General features: G+C 53.3%; 1 protein-coding gene across 1 annotated transcript in view; it reads right to left on the bottom strand.

Annotated features, from left to right (window-relative positions):
* Positions 1-291: 291 nt before the first annotated feature.
* ACVR1C (activin A receptor type 1C) overlaps positions 292-19,734 on the bottom strand; it is a gene marked incomplete at its 3' end in the record, with an annotated part of 31,583 nt that continues 12,140 nt past the window's right edge. Inside the window, exons 2-9 of the mRNA XM_082001744.1 lie at positions 17,899-18,129; positions 5,274-5,519; positions 2,756-2,986; positions 2,359-2,526; positions 1,720-1,876; positions 1,114-1,238; positions 741-871; positions 292-417 (exon numbers count right to left, since the gene is read on the bottom strand). Of these exons, the coding sequence (XP_081857870.1) occupies positions 292-417; positions 741-871; positions 1,114-1,238; positions 1,720-1,876; positions 2,359-2,526; positions 2,756-2,986; positions 5,274-5,519; positions 17,899-18,129 (1,415 nt within the window). The remainder of the gene's footprint in view (positions 418-740; positions 872-1,113; positions 1,239-1,719; positions 1,877-2,358; positions 2,527-2,755; positions 2,987-5,273; positions 5,520-17,898; positions 18,130-19,734) is intronic.

Genomic DNA, 19,734 nt, shown 5'->3' with positions numbered 1-19,734 from the left:
GCGAAAGGTATTTTTACACGTCGTGGTGTTTTAAGCTCCTTTCTGCGATTAGCCTAGTGTCTAATTTGCTTCAGAAAACCAAAGCCAGTCGTAGACTTGCTGTATAAAACATGAACTACGAGCCAAAGCTGCCCCTTCCAGTGGCCACATATGAAGCTAGATGTCAGTGCTCTGTTTGGGCACTTAAACACTGAACCACGTTATGTGAGGTAGACCAAAAATAAAAGTAATATCACATGTTAAAGGATGAACAGAAGAATTCATTCCCCTCTCCTCCTCCGCGGAGCCCCGTCAGGCTTTGGAGTCCTCCTGCACACAGAGCTGTGAAATCGTCTTCTTGACGCGCAGCGCGGTCAGCCGCGCGGCGCCGTTGGCGTACCAGCATTCCCGCATGATCCTGCCCATTACTCGCAGCGCCTGCAAAGCAGAAATTAAAAGAAGAGGTCAAGAATAAAACTGTCGCCTCCTCCTGCTTTTCATTTTTGACGTGCGATAGCGGAAGGTACGATGCAGCTCTCTGGAACAGTAATACCACAGCAGTACCAGGAATTAAGACCTACATGGCAGAGGGCTCAGCATTTGGTGCGGAGACAGTTCCCTCGTATCGAGCTGGGAGCTGAAAAAGAGCTAGACATCTGCAATTTGCCAGGAGAGGCTGGGCATCCAGTTCCCTTTGTCTCGCTGAAAAATTCTCTCTTAAATTAAATACGCTTTGTAATAAACTGGAAAACTGCTTTTACCTCACAGCTTTGCCACTGGTTTGGAATATTTGGTCTGAGTCTCTGCTCACAAACTACCCTTCTCATATCTTCTATCGAAGGATCAGAAGGCACAACGTCATAGTAAGGCAACTGGTATTCCTCAGTCATTCCTAGGAAAGATTTAGTGTGTAGGTAACACAAAATCCAAAGTATCTGCTCCAGAATAAACTCCAGTTGTTTGTTTTTACCAGGGAGAACAGAGGAGCATTGAAGACCTGCTCCCAACAGACTTCGGCCGCCATGTACCGCCAAGGTAACCGAGAGCGCAGGGGCAGGGACAGAGCTTATTGCTTTTGTTTTATCTAAGCTAAAGGCGGCCTGGGTTGCAAAATGAACGGGCCCGAAACCTCACCTCCAACGGAGCACCTTCGGGCGATCTCCCAGTACACCAGCCCAAGAGAGTATATGTCTGCACGCTTGAAGGACTCGAAGATGTTCACGTTCATCACATCATCAAGTATCTCGGGAGCCATGTACCTTTGAAGTGGACAAAAGTCAGTTTGCCAGAGAGGCGGCACCAAGGGCTGCGGCTGCGCGGCCATAAGCCGGGCGGGGAGCAGCCGGCCGCGCTGGAGGAAGGGGGACGGAGGCTCCTTTCGGCCGCGATCCTGAGTGAGAGCAAGAGACTTGGCCTGGGTGAGGAACGCAACGCTGCGGCTGCCTGCCTCCACGCACGCGGCCGTGGCTCCTCACGGCGCTCGCAGCGACGCCGGGCCCGCGCCCGGCAGCACACGGGGTGAGCGAGACGCAACGCCCACGCCGCAGAGCCGCGCCGCTCCCCGCGGCGAGCTCCAGCCCGGGCCAGGGCTGGCCACCGCCTGCCGCGCCCACCCAGCGGGGACAGAGGGTTTGGGTCCGTCGCCGACGTGTGACGGACACCAAAAGCAGAGGGGCAAGTCGCCGATGGGGCGAGGGGCCGAGAGGGCTGAGAAGAGGTCGGCAGCCCGCCCTCACCCACCTCCTGGTCCCCACCCTGGGGTTCTGGGGAATGTCGATGGTGTTCAGCACCGAGTCGTGCTTCACCGCCAGGCCCAGGTCCGCGATGGCGCAGCTTTCGTTCCTCTTCACTAGGATGTTTTTAGATTTCAGGTCTCGGTGTGCGATCGCTGGCTTGCCTGTTCACAGGAGAAGAAAACACCGTTAATTTTGGTAACGACAGTATGAATTTTAATATATGGAGCAAGGAGACAAAACCAGTTTGTTACTACACCCATTAAAAAACAACAAAGCCTGTTTTGTACTAAGGAAAGCTCTGCTAAAGGCCCCCAAATTAAAAAAAAAACACCTTGAGGGCATTTTTGTTCCAATATCTGTATTTCAGGAGTTAAACACAAAACCAGAAACTGCAGGTTCACCCCCCAAACCTCCAGTAACACTCCCCTTCAGCACAGCATCTCCCATGGAATGGCACCTAGAGCTGAGGAAGGAAGCGCTGGCAGCGCCGGCGGGGAGAGCGTGTCCCTGTTCCCTGTCCATACTGTACCGCTACACCTACGCTAAGGCTCCTCGCGGCACGTACAATACCACGTAACCCATAAACATGGGCTTCTGCAAGTAACACCGAAGCCCCTCCGGGGACCGGAAGGGAAGCACTTGCCTTGCGTGCCGACGATCTCCATGTGGAGGTGCGCCAGGCCGCTGGCCACCGACAGCGCCAGCTTGACCATGCCCTCCGCCGTCACCGTGGCTCTGTTCAGGTAGTCGTACAGGGACCCTTGCTCGTGGTACTCGGAGACGAGCCAGAGCTGCGTCCACGTCCCGTTATCTACCCGGAGGAAGCAAGACTATTCAGCTTCATTAAAAACATCGGCCGGGAAAAGCCCTCCCCGTTTTGTGGCCAGCTCAGGCACGCGAACGAAGCAGCTAGCCGGCCGCCCGCGGGAGGGAGCTCGGGGCAGCTGCGAGGTCCGCAGCGGCGCTTCAGATGGGAGCGGGGGCAGCGAAAGCAATTCCGAGAGAAACACGCGGGATCTCACATGCAACTCGCAGCATACCCTTGTTATCGGCAGCAATAAAGCCCAGGATGTTTTCATGTCTCAGCATAACCGTCTGATAAATTTCCGCCTCCCGAAACCAGGACCGTTCATCTCTGGAGGAGAAGATCTTCACAGCTACATCTTCCCCGCACCATTTTCCACGCCAGACTTCGCCAAATCGGCCTTTTCCTACAATTTCCTGCAGGACAATAGTCCTCGCGATTGTTCTTTGTACGAGCAGAGGTAAACCTAGTTTAAAAAGAGGAGACAGGTATTTGTGAAATAGGTCAGCAGTGATCTTTAAATCCCAAAGTTGGACGTTTCCCAGTGAGTTGTACTCATGACTCTGCTTTCAAAGAGGGGAAATCCTCTCCTAACCAAAATCTCCCGCAATCCTGCTTTTTCATGTTGCTTGCCAGACGAGCGTGCGTCCCGTCCGTCGCTAGGTACCGCAGACAACCTCAGCCCTGACGCGAGCCTGGCGCGAGCCCTCCCTGCCTCCACTGCCGGAGCGGTCAGACACCGGAGCAGGCTGCCCAGGGAGTCACCGTCCCTGCAGGTGTTCAAAAAACATGTGGACGTGGCACTTCGGGACGTGGTTCAGTGGGCACAGGGGTGTTGGGTTGACGGTTGGACTTGACGATCTTAAAGGTCTTTTCCAACCTTAGCGATTCCGTGGCTCTGGGCCACCAGCACTGCGCAGGCTGAAGGCCGGTGTGGGTGCGTGCCCGTGCCAGCCGCACGCCTGCCGCTCTGCCGAGGCGCACCGGGGAACCCCCCGCACTCGGGAACAAGCTCCACAGACCCCTCCAGGAGCCACGACCCCGTCTGGGTCACATCAGGAATTACATACCCTTCAGGTCACAGCGGCAGGGGAAGGAGGCAGAAAAGGTCTGAAAAACCGGCGTGGACGCCAAAGGAAAAAAGACTGGCTGTGGCCCATGCGAGAAATAACTGCACTAGCCGCGTGTCGGCAAATGCCGGGGCTGGACCTCAGCCCCGCCAGTCCCCGCGCCGGGCATCGCCTGCCGCGTCCTCGGCCGCCTTCAGGGGCTTCAGCCTCCAAAGGTACCTTTCAGAAGGCACCCTTCCTTCCCCAAACTCTACCTCCCTAATCCCAAATGAAAAAATAATTTTTAAAAACCCATAAAATTAAGAAAGTGGGGCTGAACTACTTAGTTTGGTTTGATATGGACTACAGTTTGTTTCGCAGTCAATTAATTAATCTGCTCTGGCTGAAATTTTCATCAAGAAAAACAAATTACCCTAGCGGTTTCGTTTCGTTTTGCTAGCCACAAACCCCCGTCTCATTTGATGTGACACCGTATTTGTCTGGGACTTAAAGAATTACTCTTTTTTTAATAAATCAAGACAACCTTGCTTGTAACATAGCAAAATAATCAGCACGAAAAAGTATAGTTTGAAATACAGCTTATTGAAATTTTCTCAAATTTTCCCTCCGGTGCCCTTGACAGAGCCCTCGCACCCTGCAGCCCTTTACTGCCTTTGCCCAGGCTTGTCCTGGCCGCCTGCAGCCAACCCCCCCGGTCGCCTCCAGGCAGAGCGGAGCAAGCTCGCTGGGCGCCGGAATCAGAGGCAACTGCTCCGGCGCACTCTGGGGCTCTGCCCCCACTGTGGGTCGCACAAATAAAGCCCGGCTATTAGGAACGGCTAAAACTGCAGGGCAAATAAAGCCAAAGTTTACCCAATGCATCTGTGAAAAAAATGTCGGGAAGTACAATAAATTAATCCCCAAAGGTACATAGTTCATGGAAAATAAAGTAAATTAAATTATGCACCATTCATAAATTCTTCACTTATAAATAAAACTAAGCTTGATTTACACATTTTTCAGGTAAATAAAAATTCCAGTTATGGAAAACTGGGCCAATACACCCAGGTGTGCCACCAGCCTCATGAGCTGGAATTTTTGAATTCCCACCTCGGTTTTGCATTTCTTTAACAAGTTCTCAAGAGCAATGGAGGCATCGTAGCGGACGATAGGATATCAGAAATGGGAAAAAATATTAAAAAGGTTGGTGTTCTGCTCAAAGCAAGAATTTGGAATTTTAAAAAGTGTTATTTTGGCACTGCTATAAAAATTTCAGGAGTAGCATCCTGACACATTCAGTTAAATTTAGCGTGTTTAATTATCAGCTATGCCACATCAGCCAGAAATGCTTCATTTCACACGCGAGGCTGACTTCTGAATCAGCTTTCGTTCGAACAAAGGGTCGGACTTTTGCAATTTGACAGCAAAAGAGCAAACAAAGCCCTGCTGCTGCTGCAAGGTGTGGCCAAGCGTATCGGCACAAAACCTCCCTGGACGCGGGACTCGTCACCGGTGTAAGAGCCTCTGAGATAACACTCCCACCCGCACGCTCTGCCCGGCGGGCAGCGTTCTTCATCGCTCTGCAAGCAAGACGACACGTTTGCCTTTGGTTTAAGCGTCAAGAAAGTTTGCTCCAAAAGTTGGCAGAGAAGCAACGGCAGCCGCGCCGGGGCGAGGGCGGCGGGCAGGGCAGCCCCCACGTACCAGAGCCGGAGCCAGAGGTCGTCATGTCGTAGATGAGATCCTTCAGCGTCTTCCCGGAGTTCACCAGATTGCACTCGGAGAGGGGCTCCTCCACGTTGGGCTGCTTCGCGCTGCCGCGGGCGCAGCGCCGGCCCTGGCAGGCGCACGCCGCCAGCACCGCCGCGAGGGAGAGGACGCAGACCGGCACTGCCACCGTCACTGCCAGCACCACAGGTCCCGCGCTGGCTCTGCCAGGCGACTCCGACGCTTTCGGAAGACACAAGGGAGAGCAGGGTGGAGGGAAAAAGATGGTAAGCGAAGGGCTGCGGGGCGACGACGTACTAAGACCTAATGATTTCCCAGAGCTGTCTGGACCCGGACTGGCAGCAGCGAGGCAGACCGCATCTCTGTGAGTTACGGAGGGCTCCCCACGCACGCATTTTTGCAGGTGCTCTGGGCTCAGGTTAGCACTGCGATCGCCGCTAACACCACCATCTCGGACGCATCGCCCCGGCAGCAGCTCCTCATGGGAACGCCGGCGGAGCCGTTCAGCGGTGCCGGGCTGGCGGCAGCACGGCTGGAGGGAAGGTGCCAGACAGCCCTTCGCCCCCAGGGAAGCTCCCCAGGCACACTGACACTTCAGCCTCCCCACGGGGTACCGTCCGGTTGGATCTCCACTTATCCGTTACTAAACCCCCACAGACTTCTCACAGCACGCGCCCTAGCTGCCAGCTTCTCCAGCTAGTCCCACCCCACCGCTCAGCAGCATTTGTGACAGCAAACACCTGAAGAACATTTCCTCGACATTGTAGTTCCAAAAACGCACCAGGGACCCTACAGAATATGCGGTTTTAATCTGTTTGTGTTGGCAAAACGCTGTTTGTCTGCAGTTAGCTGATCCCCACCTCCCCGCTGCAGAAGATCAAGAGGTAGGACCAGCAAGGTCACGGTGGGAGCCTGAGCGAGAGGTAGCCCGGTGCAAAGGGTCGTGGCAGCACGCCCACCGCCCCGACAGCCGGCACCTTGCGTGTCGCACACAGTAGCACGGGCGGCAGCCCCACACGCAGGTCATTCAGCGAGACACATTACCGGCTTTGCAACCGGTGGGCACAGTGCCCTGCCCCACTTGAAAGCCTGGGTATAAATTTCTCAGCTCACTGTCCCTGCTGAAAACAAACCCTTTGAAGAAATGATTTCCTAATGCTTAACGCATGCAGGAATACAAAGTTCTAGTAAATGAGGCATTAAAAGGATTTCCAAGACAGAACACTTTCGGAACTTGTGTTCATGAAGCTGTGTTTTACAAGGGTCAAAAAATGGGACTGTCCTACATCACTTTCCATTTTAAAACTATAGGGGTAAAAAACGTATCAAGAAGCTATAGGAATACATTCTTATTTACTTGCACATGCACACACACACAAGTCCCTTAATGACCCCAAAATTGCAAATAAGCTTAAAAAAAAACATACCAAAAACCAGAACGACCAACCAGCACCCCCCCAAAAAAAAAACCACAACAGAAACATGACCCCAAAAACCCCTCAACACTCAGAATCACAGGTATCAAACAGTGGATCTAAAGGCACAGAAGATTTAAGAATCATGAACTCCACGCCATCCAAAGCCACCCGTTAGCCATTCTAGAAAACAAGAAGCCCCTCTCTCCCTTTAGGCAAATGCTAAGCAATGTGTACACTGTAACCTGAATTTTGAGAGTAACTGAGGCTCCTCAGAAGCAGCAGCCTGACAGCCCTCAGCACTGACTGTTACGTTCCTCCAGTTAATATTACTGTAGAAGTATTTCTTTGTCAAAGGACCCTGCCAAGCCAGGCACTCCATCACTCAGAAGTGCCAGGAGCAAAGTTAGCTCTGCAAAGGTAACTTGTTCCTGTTTCTTCTCTCTGCGTTTTAGCACTACGCACTTTAACTAAGTGAGACGAGAAAAGAAAATGTTAACAGCAGAAGGGTCCGTGTCTATTCACGGCGCACAAGTCAAACCGTTCTGAAAACAAAGTTATTATGCCTTGCCCACGAGCTTTTCCGTTAGCAGACTTCAACAGGACACTCAAGGGGTTAGAAGAGGATTTGCAAGCAGGATTCCTCCTTGCAACCGCTGCTTGTGACTGATACTCTGTGATTTCCTGAGCTCTTTTTAACTACGTTTGTGCACGGCGGCGATTTCACCTGAAGTGGGTGTGAAGCGCAGGGGGTACGCATCGTACCCGCTATCGTAAGAACAGTTTCGGGACATGGTTTAGTGGGCATGGTGGTGTCGGGTTGACGGGTGGACTTGGTGGTCTTAGACGTCTTTTACAGCCTTAATGATTCTGTGATCCCTGGTGCTGTCGCCGGGCACCGCGCCTGGCAGAGCTGCTCCTGCTGCGCGGGCGGCACGGCTGAGCGACGCTGCGCGCAGCTGCGGCGTGCCGGCTTCCTGCTCGCCGAAGGCTGCAGAGGAGGACTGCCACGCCGCGCGGCCGGGTACGCGGCTGGCACGATGCGTCGGCGTGAGGAGTTGTTACCTGGGTGTTCGAAAGGCAGCACTTCCAGTGCGTCGCCCACACCGACATCCTCACCCGCAGAGCTAAGCGGATTTGCTGCCTATGGGCGGGGGCTGTTATGGACAAACGTGCGCAAGACACTTACTATAAAGTGCCAGTTCTTTCCCCCAACTGCTGAAAACCAACGTAAGATGAAATGAACACCACGCAAAACTTTATTGCTCTTCGGCCAGCGCAGATGGCATCAAAAGGAAAAGGAAGCTTTGAACAGCAAAAATCGAGCCAGTGGGAAGGGAGATGCAGCAGGGTCTTCGCAGACTGGCCCACCACCCCTGCGTCCCGGACTGGGGCAGCAATTTGCCCCGCTGCGAGCAGCGGTGACGAGCAGTCCTACTGGAAAATACTTGCTCCGAGCAGCGAGCGATGTTAAGCATTTGCAGCACCCTCCAGAGCCTGTGGGTGCTGCACATCTTGAATGTCAACAGGCAGGCAGAGAGCCAGCAGGGTCCTGCTGGGACATCCTTCATCTGCATCTCCTGCTCGTGCCTGAGCCTCGCCATATGCCATCGTCCTGCGCTGGCGAGTCATAGAATTACAGAATCTTTGGGCTGGAAGGGACCTTTCGGGGACATCTAGTCCAACCCCCCTGCAGTGAGCAGGGACATCTTCAACTCGATCAGGTTGCCCAGAGCCCCGTCCAGCCTGACCTGGGATGTTTCCAGGGATGGGGCATCAGCCACCTCTCTGGGCAGCCTGGGCCAGGGGTTCACCATCTTCATGGTGAAACATTTCTTCCTTATGTCTAGTCTAAATCTGCCCTCTTTCAGTTTAAAACCATTACCCCTTGTCCTACCACAACAGGCCCTGCTAACAAGCCTGTCTCCATCTCTCTCCTCAGCCCCTCCAAGCCCTGGCAGCTGCACTAAGGTCTCCCCGGAGCCTTCTCTGCTCCAGGCTGAGCCCCCCCAGCTCTCCCAGCCTGTCCTCCCAGCAGAGCTGTTCCAGCCCTCGGAGCGTTGCTGGGGCCTCCTCTGGAGTTGTTTCACCTCATCATGGCACGGTCTGCTGCAGGGTCACAGCAGCCCCTTCTTGCAGCGTATGTCCACTGCTGTCCTGTATCCCCTTCCCAAGCCTTCCGGCTCCTTCCTCCTCTTCCCTCTTTTTTTGCCGCTCCCTCCATTCCAGGGCACCAGTCTTTCCAGAGGCAAACTTCTTAAAAATCTCCACTTCTGTTCTCATGTTCTTTACTTTCAAGCCTGTTTCCTTGCAGTCTGGATGTCACAGGCGGCAAACCTGTACAGGCAAGATAGAGTAACAGTTACCTTCTTTTTATCTTAAAATTACATACGTACCCACGTACATACAGAAAACCTCCCGGGAGCCCCTGAACGCGGGCAGCAGCTCCAGCAGTACGCCAAGCGGGAGAAAAGCAAGGCTCGCCAAGGGCACGGCACGCCGCCCGGCTCCGCCGCCCCCAGCTGCGGGCAAGCCAGCAGCATGCCACGCTGCTGCACCGCGCCACGCCTCGGCCGGCGCTCCGGGCAGCCACGCAGGCCACCGCTTCGGGCCGGCAGCTCACGGAGGGACGGGGTGAGGACAAGCAGCGCAAAGCCTTGAGGCGCGGAGCAAGGCGCGGGGAGGAACGGGCACTTCCACAAGCGCTCTTCATTGCGGGACATGCTCCTGCCTCACGATGGACCTAGCAGAAAGCACCCATTTTTGCGGGGGTTTAGTATTAAGGCCGTATTACGGTACTGCCTGTATCTGCACTACCCTGTCATACCTTCTGCAAATCCAGGCCCGGCTCCTAGACCTGCCAACAGAATTACGCGAGACGACGATGCGGTTCAGGCTTCTGGAGGAGGGATGTGACAATTTGTGACTGGCAGCGCGCTGTCTGTACGCTGCAAACCGCTGAAACAGCTCTTGCAGCAGCATTTTAAGGTGCTCATAGAAAATGCCGTATCTTTAAAAAAGCAACAAAACTGTACTTCTCAGGAAAAAAATGCCTCCAATTTTAACAAAAAAGTGATCTGGTACAGTTCTACTGAAAACGTATGAGCGCAATTTGTATCGCTAAAGAACTGCAGGGCAGGCTTTGTGAGAAAACTGTAACAGAACTTAATTTTTAGAGATACCTCCCTCCCATCCGGCATTTTGGGGGCCAGGCAAGCAGCGGGGCAGGCTGGAGGAAGCGGCAGCTCCAGCAGGGACGCAGCGAGCGCGGCAGGCCAGCGAGCTCGTTTTGACACTCTGGGACAGGGAGCAGAGAAACCTCGGCTGGAGCAGGAGGACGGAGGAGGGGCAGGGACAAAGACACCCATGGCCATTCTGGGGATGCAGAGCGAGACGTCAGAGCGAAGCAGAAGCACAAGTCAGACTGTCTCACAGCCACTCAGGAGCGTGACATCCAGCATCAGGAATACAGATAGACGCCAGCTTTATGACTTATGCCGTGACAGCCGCTCAGAATAACATCAAGCTCGGTGATGCTTACAGGTCTCCTCTGAGATGCTGCTAAGTCGAGAGGGCTCAAGTGCAGAAGGCAGGTTAGCGGCGAGTCTGGAAGCGGAGGTGTCCGGGGCGGTTTGCACGCGGTCTCCACCAGGTTCCTGGGAAACGAAGAGATCCTGACTGTCTAGAGAAGTTCCTTGGAAGGAGTCAACCGGAAACCTCCTTCGTCATCCCTCCGCCTACGGGCTGTTCCAAAGTGCGGATGAAGGCTGGCGGCAGCTACCCAAACCCCTTCCAGTTCTTTGCAGAGCACACGTGGGAGGCTTGAGAGGTACCAGCGCTGTGAGGTCGGCGTTGCAGCTGGCTGTGGGCCGCCTTCGCTCCCGGCCCCCGGCAGCACGGCGTCCCACTGCCGGAACCGCGGCCATGCCCGCTCCTGGGCCTGCACACCGCAACCCCTCGGGGGTCCCTGGGGCTTCCCCCAGCACGAACCACACACTAGAGGAGTGACAAACAGCACAAGCGCAGAACGCACGACGCGCAAGGTACAAGCGGTAATTAAAGGCGACATCACCAAGTAAGTGTGCCAATGTTTACAGCAGTTGTGCAATGTTAAACTCTTTGGGAAACAAGAAAATCCCTCATGACTACCTAAAATCATCAGATCAACACCATTAATCATAACATTTTGCAATCTGATTTCGAATGTGCTATTCTTGATTAGTAAGTCATTGAATAGAAGCTGAAGACATGTTGCCATGTATGAAACAAAAATAGCACATCTGGCAATATTTAGCAATTTCACAATATGGTAGAGTTATATTCCAAGTTGTGTAAACAAAAGAGTACTTTTAGGCAGGAAAAAAAAAAAAAGGAATTATTTTTTTTTCCCTCCCTCCAATGGCAAAGACATTCTCACACACAACGTTTGCCTTGCTTTTGACATGTAATGGGCACCTTAAAACTTCTAAAAGCCCTGAACTATGCATGTTAACTATGTTTAAGTTCCTAAGCTACTCGGGGAAAAAAAAAAAAAATTATTCTTTCCAATGTAGTAAGAAAATATACATCGCATCTAACGCGGGGCCCAGTCAGACATACAGCACACTTTTAAACAATTTCAAAAATACAAAATTTGGATCAGAGTCTAAAATTAAGTCTCTCCAGCTTCCACCATGACTACAGACCCCGTCACCCCCTTCAGGACATTCAGAAATCAGCTGGAAAAGGTCTGCTTAAGGATCCAGGAGTTCAAGCAGACCATCAGGGTACAGCTAGAAGACAAACGGATGCATTTTCTGCACTGCTATTGCCCCCTCTTCGCACGGCTGTGTTCTTACCAATCCCTCCAGAGCACACGCATCTGGGGCAGCCAAGACGGACAAAAATAAGTGAAATATTTGCAGAACGAGACATCCACAGAGCAGCTGTGACAGGCTGGAGCTCTGCCCACAGGGACTTTGTTGAGGAGACCGGTGCGGCTGAACCGCACCAATGTGAAGAGGAAGCGGGTTTAGCGCATCTCCCCCAGCTATTTCAGTCTGTGAGCAGCTCTGCACCACCACAAGCCGGGCCGACAGCCCGCGGTTTGGGTTGCGGACAGCTAGCCTCCCAACAGCCAGAAAGAGAACGCCCACGATTCGGGGGCTGACATGCTCAGCCCGCTGCTGGTGGGCTGAAGCACTTCTCACGCTGGCCTGCGCAGGTCCCAGCGGTCGCGTCTTCTCCATCGCTCCTGACCAGGCTCAGCCCAGCCCAGCAGGCTGGAAGGCACCAGAGCCAAGTGAAGGTTGGTCACGAGCAGCTCTTCCTCCCCACTTGTTGTTGTTGTTGTTGTTGTTGAGTCCTGACCCCCATCTGAGGCTGTCCGTGCCACAGCAGACAAGCTCACCTTCTTCACTACAAAACGAAGCCAGCCAGCTAAACCAAGTGCCCGTTACTCCTTTGCAGCAGAGTAGTAACACACACTGTTAACGTTGGCCACCGAGCTCCAGCAGCGGCTTTCAGAAACGATCAGTCAAGAGGAAGCAAAGCGGCCATACAGAAGAGAGAAAAAAAAAAAAAATATGTATCAACGTACTTCCCCTCCTCTTCTTTTTTTGCTCCGTTCCCTATCCTCCTTGTATTTATTCATCCCTAACATTTTAGGAGAGTTAGTGAGAAGAATTCTGTTTTGCCTCTTCACTCATCGTCCGGACCCTCCTTCTAACTCTACCCTTGGACCGAGCCCACGCGAGGAAAACAAAGCCAGAGCTCTTCACCCTGCTCAGCAGCAGACGAGGAGCGCCGAGAGTAAAGGAGCGGGAGGGCCAGAGCCGCGCTGAGCCGCACCCTGCAGCGGAGCCCACGCATGTCTCTGCCCCTCGGGACCCGGGGAAGCTCTCAAGGTCCACAAAGGATTGAAGAGATTTCCTTTACACTCTCTAGACAAATACCGGGTTTTATTCAGAAAGTTATTGGTCGAAGGCTGACTTTTCTCATTTTCTGCATTAATGTCTACCTTCTAGAACTTCTGGTACAGTAGCGTCTGTTCTTTAATACTAACATATCCACGTACACCATCCTCCTGAAAGGGCCTCAGTGTCTTCAGGCATTTTCAAAAAGGTAAACGAAGAGTAATTATTTGCTCATGCAGAACCTATAGACAATATTTAATTTAAAAAAAAAGGCAAAAATACAAGAATCTTGCCCAACAATTAGTCTAATTGGTACTGTTCATCTCTCTTGGCAATATGAATATACTCAAGGGATTTTTGTCGTAGGAATTCTGTTATATTTCCCTTTCTTTCATCCCATTGTGTGCCACCGTAGGTGATATGAGGGCCATTTGTGCCTTTGTACAGTTTGGGCAATAGGAATAAAGAAGAGAGCTGGAAATTACTTATTATACAGTTTTTTAACCCCACTATTAGCTTAATCTTATTCCATAAAGCCTCCTTTCTCCTCTGACTCATTTTCCATTATGCAAATACAGAACAGCAATTGTATGCTTTTCATCTCAAGTTCTAGAGATGCTGCTGTGCCAGGCCACCAAAACAGAGCAGAGAAGAGACCGTGCTCGCTGCATGCTGCCTTTTGCTGGAAGCACAGAGGTGCCTTTGAAGGAGAAACCCCAAAACCTTTAGAATTAAAGCTTTTACAGAGAATTTCTTGCTGTGCTGAAGTTTCCCACCGACTCAGAGGCGCGTGGCTGTACACACCAAACACATCCCCATGACTTTTCTCAGAGAGGCTGCTGTCTTCTGCAGCCAGCCGCGGAAGGCAGCCCGGTCAGAAAGCCCAGGCCCCTGTGACAAATTGCAAACCCACCTGCACCCATCCAGCCTTGATTGCCAGTACCTGTGAAGGTGGAGAATTGACACGCAGCATCACTAGGTGTTTTGAGACCAAGAGGTTGAGCACGGGCAGCGGCATGAGCTTTTCCCCACCCCTCCGCAGAGAGGCCGTCAAAGCAAAGACACCAGATCACGAGAAAGTCCTGTTAACTGTGTCCGGCAACAAACGGAAAGCGTCGCAGCCCTCAGGCTCCCGTTCAACAGCTGCTGAGCCACTGCTGCCACCGAAGGCAGTAACTGAACCCATCAACAGTGCTGCTTTGCAGAAGGGATGGGGAGCAAGCTCCCCAGGCTGGACAGACTCTTCCTGGGGTCAAACAGCACCCTCCGCCATAACCAAGTGCCTACATTTGCGTAAGAAGCTCCAGTATCCGCTCCAGGGCTGGAGGTAAAGGTTTGTCATCTACAGCCAGGCTCGTGAGCGGGGTAAATCCTGCTCACAAGTGGCCCGGGGACAGAGATCGCAAGCACCGTCTCCCAGACCTGAAATATGGCCCGACAAGCCTGCGAGACACAAGTCTACAACGGGAAGAAGTCTTCTAGATCTTATTAGCAGCTCCTCAAAACAATCTGTAGCATGCTGAGCTGCACAGAGGCAATTTCTCATGCAGAGAGCGAGCCACAGAAAGGCCCACCGAGGCAGCGGCGTGCAGGTTGTTTTCTGCAGCCCTGTGACGGCATCCTGCTGACAGGGGAAGGTCACCTCGACTCACCTGCTGCGGCAGAAAGCATCCAGTTCAAATTAGTAGAAACCCGGAAATAAAGGCAGGGTGACACAGGAAGAAACCTAATTACTGCAAATTAACCTTGCACTTTGAAACTGAGCACCTGTTAATGCAAAATATTGTAATGAAATCCCTGCCAACAACAACGAGCGTGTAAAAAGCAGATATCCAGGTTGACTATGTCCTTAAAAATGTGTATTTTCACACATTGTAAAAAAACAAAAAACCCACCCAAAAGAAGAACAACCTCCCATCCTGCAGGGCAGAGCGAGAGGAGCTGCGTGCTGACTGAGGCACGCAATGCCATCTACAGCTTCACTACGGAAGCTCATGCACGGGCAATCAAAATAATCGGATGGCCGCCGGCTCGCGGAAATCCTCACGCCACAGGCCGTTTCGCTGTTTTCCAGCCTCTCCCCATACACTTACAAGACAAGCCCTTGCCAATTAACAGCAGCCGCGCCGAAGCGGGTGGCGCGAAGAAGGGCTGCGGGACAGGCCGGTGTCCCCAGCTGGGGGCTGCGGCCCGGGGAGGGGAGAGCCCGCCGGAGCTCCCGCCTCAGCGGCGGGGACGGGCGCCGTGCCCGACCTCCTCACCGAGACTCACTCCTGCCTAACGGCCGGCTTTTCGCGTCCACACGCTCCGCTTTTAAACTAGAACCTGCATAATGGAGATACATGTACAAATTCTGCAGCGAGGCGTCTGCACCAGCAGTCAACCTGCAGGTATTACGACTCTTTAAAAAAGAGGGGGGTGGCGGGGGGGCTGGCTTAAATAAGTCCCTTGACAGAGGAGGTGTGAGAGCCTGTGTGCCAGGTTCGGCGCTGACAGACCCAGTGCTTGCTCGGTCGCCTACCACGGCCGGCAAGGGACAGCCAGCGTGCGGCGAGCCGTGCGACGGCACGTGGTTGCGCTACACGCGGACCTCTGGGCCAAGCAACCCTTTACGGCAGCAGGGTCCGAGCCCAGCAAGCCCCAGCCGCCCGAGCCCCGGCCTCGCCCCTGCGCGGTGGTGGCAACAGGAACGCGTACGATGTCAGCAAGACAACGCACTCATCGCTAAAGCCAGAACTGCCCCGCGTTTTGTCAGACCGGTTGACAGTCGCAGGGCTGGTTTCTTGCTACGGTGCCTCCATTTTAAGTTTCTTGCCCTGAGTCAGAGACGAACCCAAGATCTGGATTCAGATTTCTGAGTGCCAAGTAAGACCAGAAGCAAAAGAAGGAAAACTGCAGGCTGAGCAAGGAGTTGCCTAAAAACTCACTTTGGAAACAGCGACTTCCTCAGCACAGGAACGCACCTGCAACCGCAGCCTTAGGTAACGGCATTCCAACTGGTTCTCCCCGGTTCGAGCCCGCCGCCGCCGGCACAGCAGGCACACCCGGCTCGGGACCTCCGGGCGCGCAGAGCGCGGGTGCCGCAGAGGCGGCCCGGGACAGCCCTGCTCCCGCCGCCCGGCCGCCGCACCTCCACGCTCCGCAACGCCCCTCGGAAGGTTTGTGTTCACTGGGCCCCGATGACGCCTGCCTATAGCGCGAGCTGCGTGAAGAAGGGCTGTCAGAAAAGACCAGCAAACTAGTAACATCGGCGCTGTTAAGTACTCAGCTAACACGAATTCCCCCAAATGTTTAGAGCAAAGGGCTCAGGCTAAAAATCACGTAAGTAATTTCCTCTGGTGCTGAAATATGAAACCAGAGGTTTTGCAACTACCAGCTCAAGTGCTAGGACAACAGACATGCCTCCACTGCTCCTCTATAAATAGCAGCTTTCTCCCAAGATTCCAGCACCCCAACTTAAAAAAAAAAAAAAAAAAAAAATTATTTCATTTCTACATTTCTAGAGCATGCCCGCTACTAGTATCTCCCTTCTGTTGTCAGCTGAAAGAAAAATACTTAAATAATCCTTATTCCTGCCGCAAGCGACGGGTGAGATGAGGTACAGACCTCCCGGTCGTCAGGCTTCCCCCCAGGCCGGCTCCTCCGGAGAGGCCGCTGGGAACAGACCCTCCCCGGCAGCATCTGGCACCCGCCTGCCCGCACCAGGCGGCGGCGGTCCCCAGGGCCACCACAGCAACCCCGCCGCGGTCTGCCCTCCCGCATGATCCGTGTATGATATGGCAAGTGCTCCCAGCAGCAGCCTTTTAAATTCTGCCAAGTACTACATGACTGCAGCCTAAGTGTGAGTTACGGTTGTAAATTATGTATTAATTTTCATCTTTTTTTACCTGTTACATCTCTCACTAGCGTTAAGGATGTAAAAAAAGGTATCATCTGATGAAGCAGTATATTTTTACAGCTTTTTCAAAAAAGCCTGGATTAAACACAAATCTTGGAAAGAAGAGTCAAATAATTAAACTTAAAAATAGTATAAATACTTATTTTTAAAAAGCACTGAATGAACTTCATTACACAGTTTCGAGTCTGGCAGGCTTGAGTACTGCCCCAGCTGTGCAATACACAGAGCTCCTGGAAGTGCTTTTCCCTCCCTCTAATTGGGGCCAGGAATCCTACACCTTCTGGTCCCTGCTGGGCAAGAATCGATGACAGCGATCTAACACCGAAGAAAAGCTGCCTTACAAGCTGTGAAAATGAACTGCAGAACCCCAAAGTTCAAGACAGACTAAAAAGGTTGCCGAAACGGCATCAGCCAGAGCCTTCCCCCAGCAGCGACGTGGTGTCCCTGACCCCTCTCGCCCCCAGCAGAAGACCCTACGTGCTGCACGACCCACATCAATGGACAGGACACACCTGCCTCCCCGAGCACACCGGAGCCCCTGCAGCCCCCCTGCAGCCCCCCTGCAGCCCCCCGGGCACGCCAACGTCAGCTGCAGTAATCGCTCGGCAATCCGGGCCACAAAGACGTGGCGCTCGGTGACGGACTGGCCAAGGACAAGGAGGAGGGCGGCTCCTCAGGCACCAGGGCACTGCCCCGTCACGGGTCCAAACCCACCGCCAGCCCAGGCACGTGTCTCTCCGAAAACATGGGGTGCATCTCCCACAGCCGATTCATGGTGAGCGCCTACAACTAACTGTCTCCTGTACGAGTCTCTCTGGCCTGAATTCTTACCCGAGCCCCCTAAAGCAGGTCTTTTACACAGTGTGCAGGGACATTTGGGACTGTACAACTTTGGCCGGTGCAAGGTCTTCGTTATTTCCTTGTGAAGCGCCAGTTCATGGCTCTCGGCTCCGCACAACTGCTAATTCACAGCTGCTGTACGTTGCGCATTCATGCCCCATGGACAGTGCCCCGTACATCAGATACCATCTTCCTAACATCTAGTCTAAAGCCAATTCAAATCACAAACTCCCTTAAGATATTCCAGCCCGTAAAATTTTTGAGGTTACAAGTCTGTTTCCTTCAGACATTTCATCTTCACAGTTAATGCCTTGTGGGGATATCAAAGGGTATCATTTGGAGATGCAAGAAATTCACTTTTCCCCAAATAGAGCTGCAGTTTAGCTTCTCCTGTCTGAAGCAAGTTGGGAGAAAATACAGCTACTGTTTTACAGCCAGCCTTTAAAGCCCCCGTCAGCTGGCTCTCACGGTCGGGCCCTCCGCGCGCTACTTCTGCGCTCTCGGGCTCTCAGGCAAAGCCTCTGAAGGGCGCCTCGCGCTCGGACGGCACTTACCGACGGGCAGGCGGAGGGTGATGTTGTTGCAGAAGTCGGTGTAGCAGCACTCGGTCTTTGTGATGTTCTTGGAGCTGTGGCAGAAGACTTGCGCGTTCAGCTCCGGGAGGGAGACGCAGGACTTGATCACCTCCTCCCGCCCGTTGGTCAGCATGACGGAAGCCCAGCAGGCCCCCTCCGTCTGGCAGGTGAAGTTGGTGTGCTCGCACAGCTGGCACACGCACTTCAGACCTGAAAAAGAGGTTTCCAGCTTTCGTGAGAAGGCCCCAGGCAGACACACCCCCACGGCAAGCGTGCCGGCGTGCCTCACCGGCCGGCCAAGGCTAGCCCGCTCACCGCGAGCGCCCGGCGGGAGCGCCGGCACGGGGCCCGCGCTGCTGAACAGGCTCCCGGGCTGCAGGAGGACGCTGGTCCCGGGAGGCCCCCGAGAGCACAGGTCCCCAACACCCTGGGATGACAAGTTTTTAAACCACGTGGTCCTCAGCCAGAGGAAGGTGTATGGCATCTCTCGCGCGTGGTGGAGAAGACTGACCACCCTGAGAAGCGGTCTCGGTGAAAGCTGCCTTTTGCCTGGGTGGGGAGACGGATGTTCAGGTCTCCAGGTTTCTGTTCCCAACTCCCACGGACTCAAGACAACACCTCAGACAACACTCAGGATAAACACGAGGGCACGTGCTCCGTTCCAAGATGTACATTTAGACACAGCTATGCTCACTCGTGTTTTACCATATCAAATAGGAACACATTTAATAACCACTAACCACTACATTTTTCAGGCTTTATTGACTCTGCCTTGGCAGAAGAGGTGGAAACCAAAGCCACATCATCTCAGTGAAACACCAGATGCCAACAATAATTTTTTTTTTTGCCTGCCTTGTTTTCTTCACCTGCTTCATAACAAACAATTTTTACTTGCTCCATGCCCAGTTTAGGAGCCCATATTAGCAGTGATACAATAACCAAGACATCTTAACCTTGGGCTGAAAGCAATTGCCACAGGAAACACCTCCTTAACTGCACTTTCTATGATTGTTTGTGTAAAAACACCCTCATTTTAGAGTGCAGAGACAATCTCTTCAACTTTTGACTTAAACAGTTCTTATCCCACCACAGGGTCCCCAAAATGCATTCTGTACACCTCCCCGGGTCAGTTATAACTCTGCAAGACTGAACACTGTTCTCCTTGTGGGAGCAGGGGTATACTACCAAAAAAAAAAATTATCCATAAATGTATTCTATTGCTTTGGGAAGGGGGGGAACTGTTTCTTTTACTTAAAGGTAATAGACGTCTAAAAAGTAAAATCACGAGATGACTAGGACGGCCACCAGGAACAGAAGAGCTTCCGCCCGACTGCTAGCTAGCCCCGACGAGCCAGCGTGCTCCAGCAGCTGCCTCGCTTCTCTCCCCGACGCCTCTGCCTGACCGGACCGGGACCTACGCCAGCCTCTGCCACCGGCCCAAGCTGACACCCGGCGCAAAGGTCATTCACGCGAGCGCGCCCCGGCTCACGGCGTAATTCATCGTGCCGCACAGCCTCGGCCGAGGGGGAAGGCGCGATGACCGACGGCTGCGGCAGCGCTGGCCACGTGGCCGGAGCAGCGGGGATGCGTCTCAGTCTCCGGAGGAGCGGAGAACTCCTGACAGGCGTCGGCGCGAATCTGATTTCTGTTTCCCTGACGCTATTTGTTTGCCTTACAACAACCTTCATCCTGTGCTACCCTGCCGAAATAACAGCTTGTAGTGTTTATCCTCAGCTCGGGCCCGCAACAAACCTCCTTGACACCATCTGTTCGTGTTTATCCTGGGCGCAGGGTACGCCAGGAACCACACCGCTG

This window comes from Phaethon aethereus (assembly GCF_964289735.1).
Source record: "Phaethon aethereus genome assembly, chromosome: 6".
In the NCBI taxonomy this organism is placed as follows: domain Eukaryota; kingdom Metazoa; phylum Chordata; class Aves; order Phaethontiformes; family Phaethontidae; genus Phaethon; species Phaethon aethereus.
The sequence above is the reverse complement of the archived record's forward strand: the minus strand, read 5'-3'. Positions and strand labels throughout refer to the sequence as shown.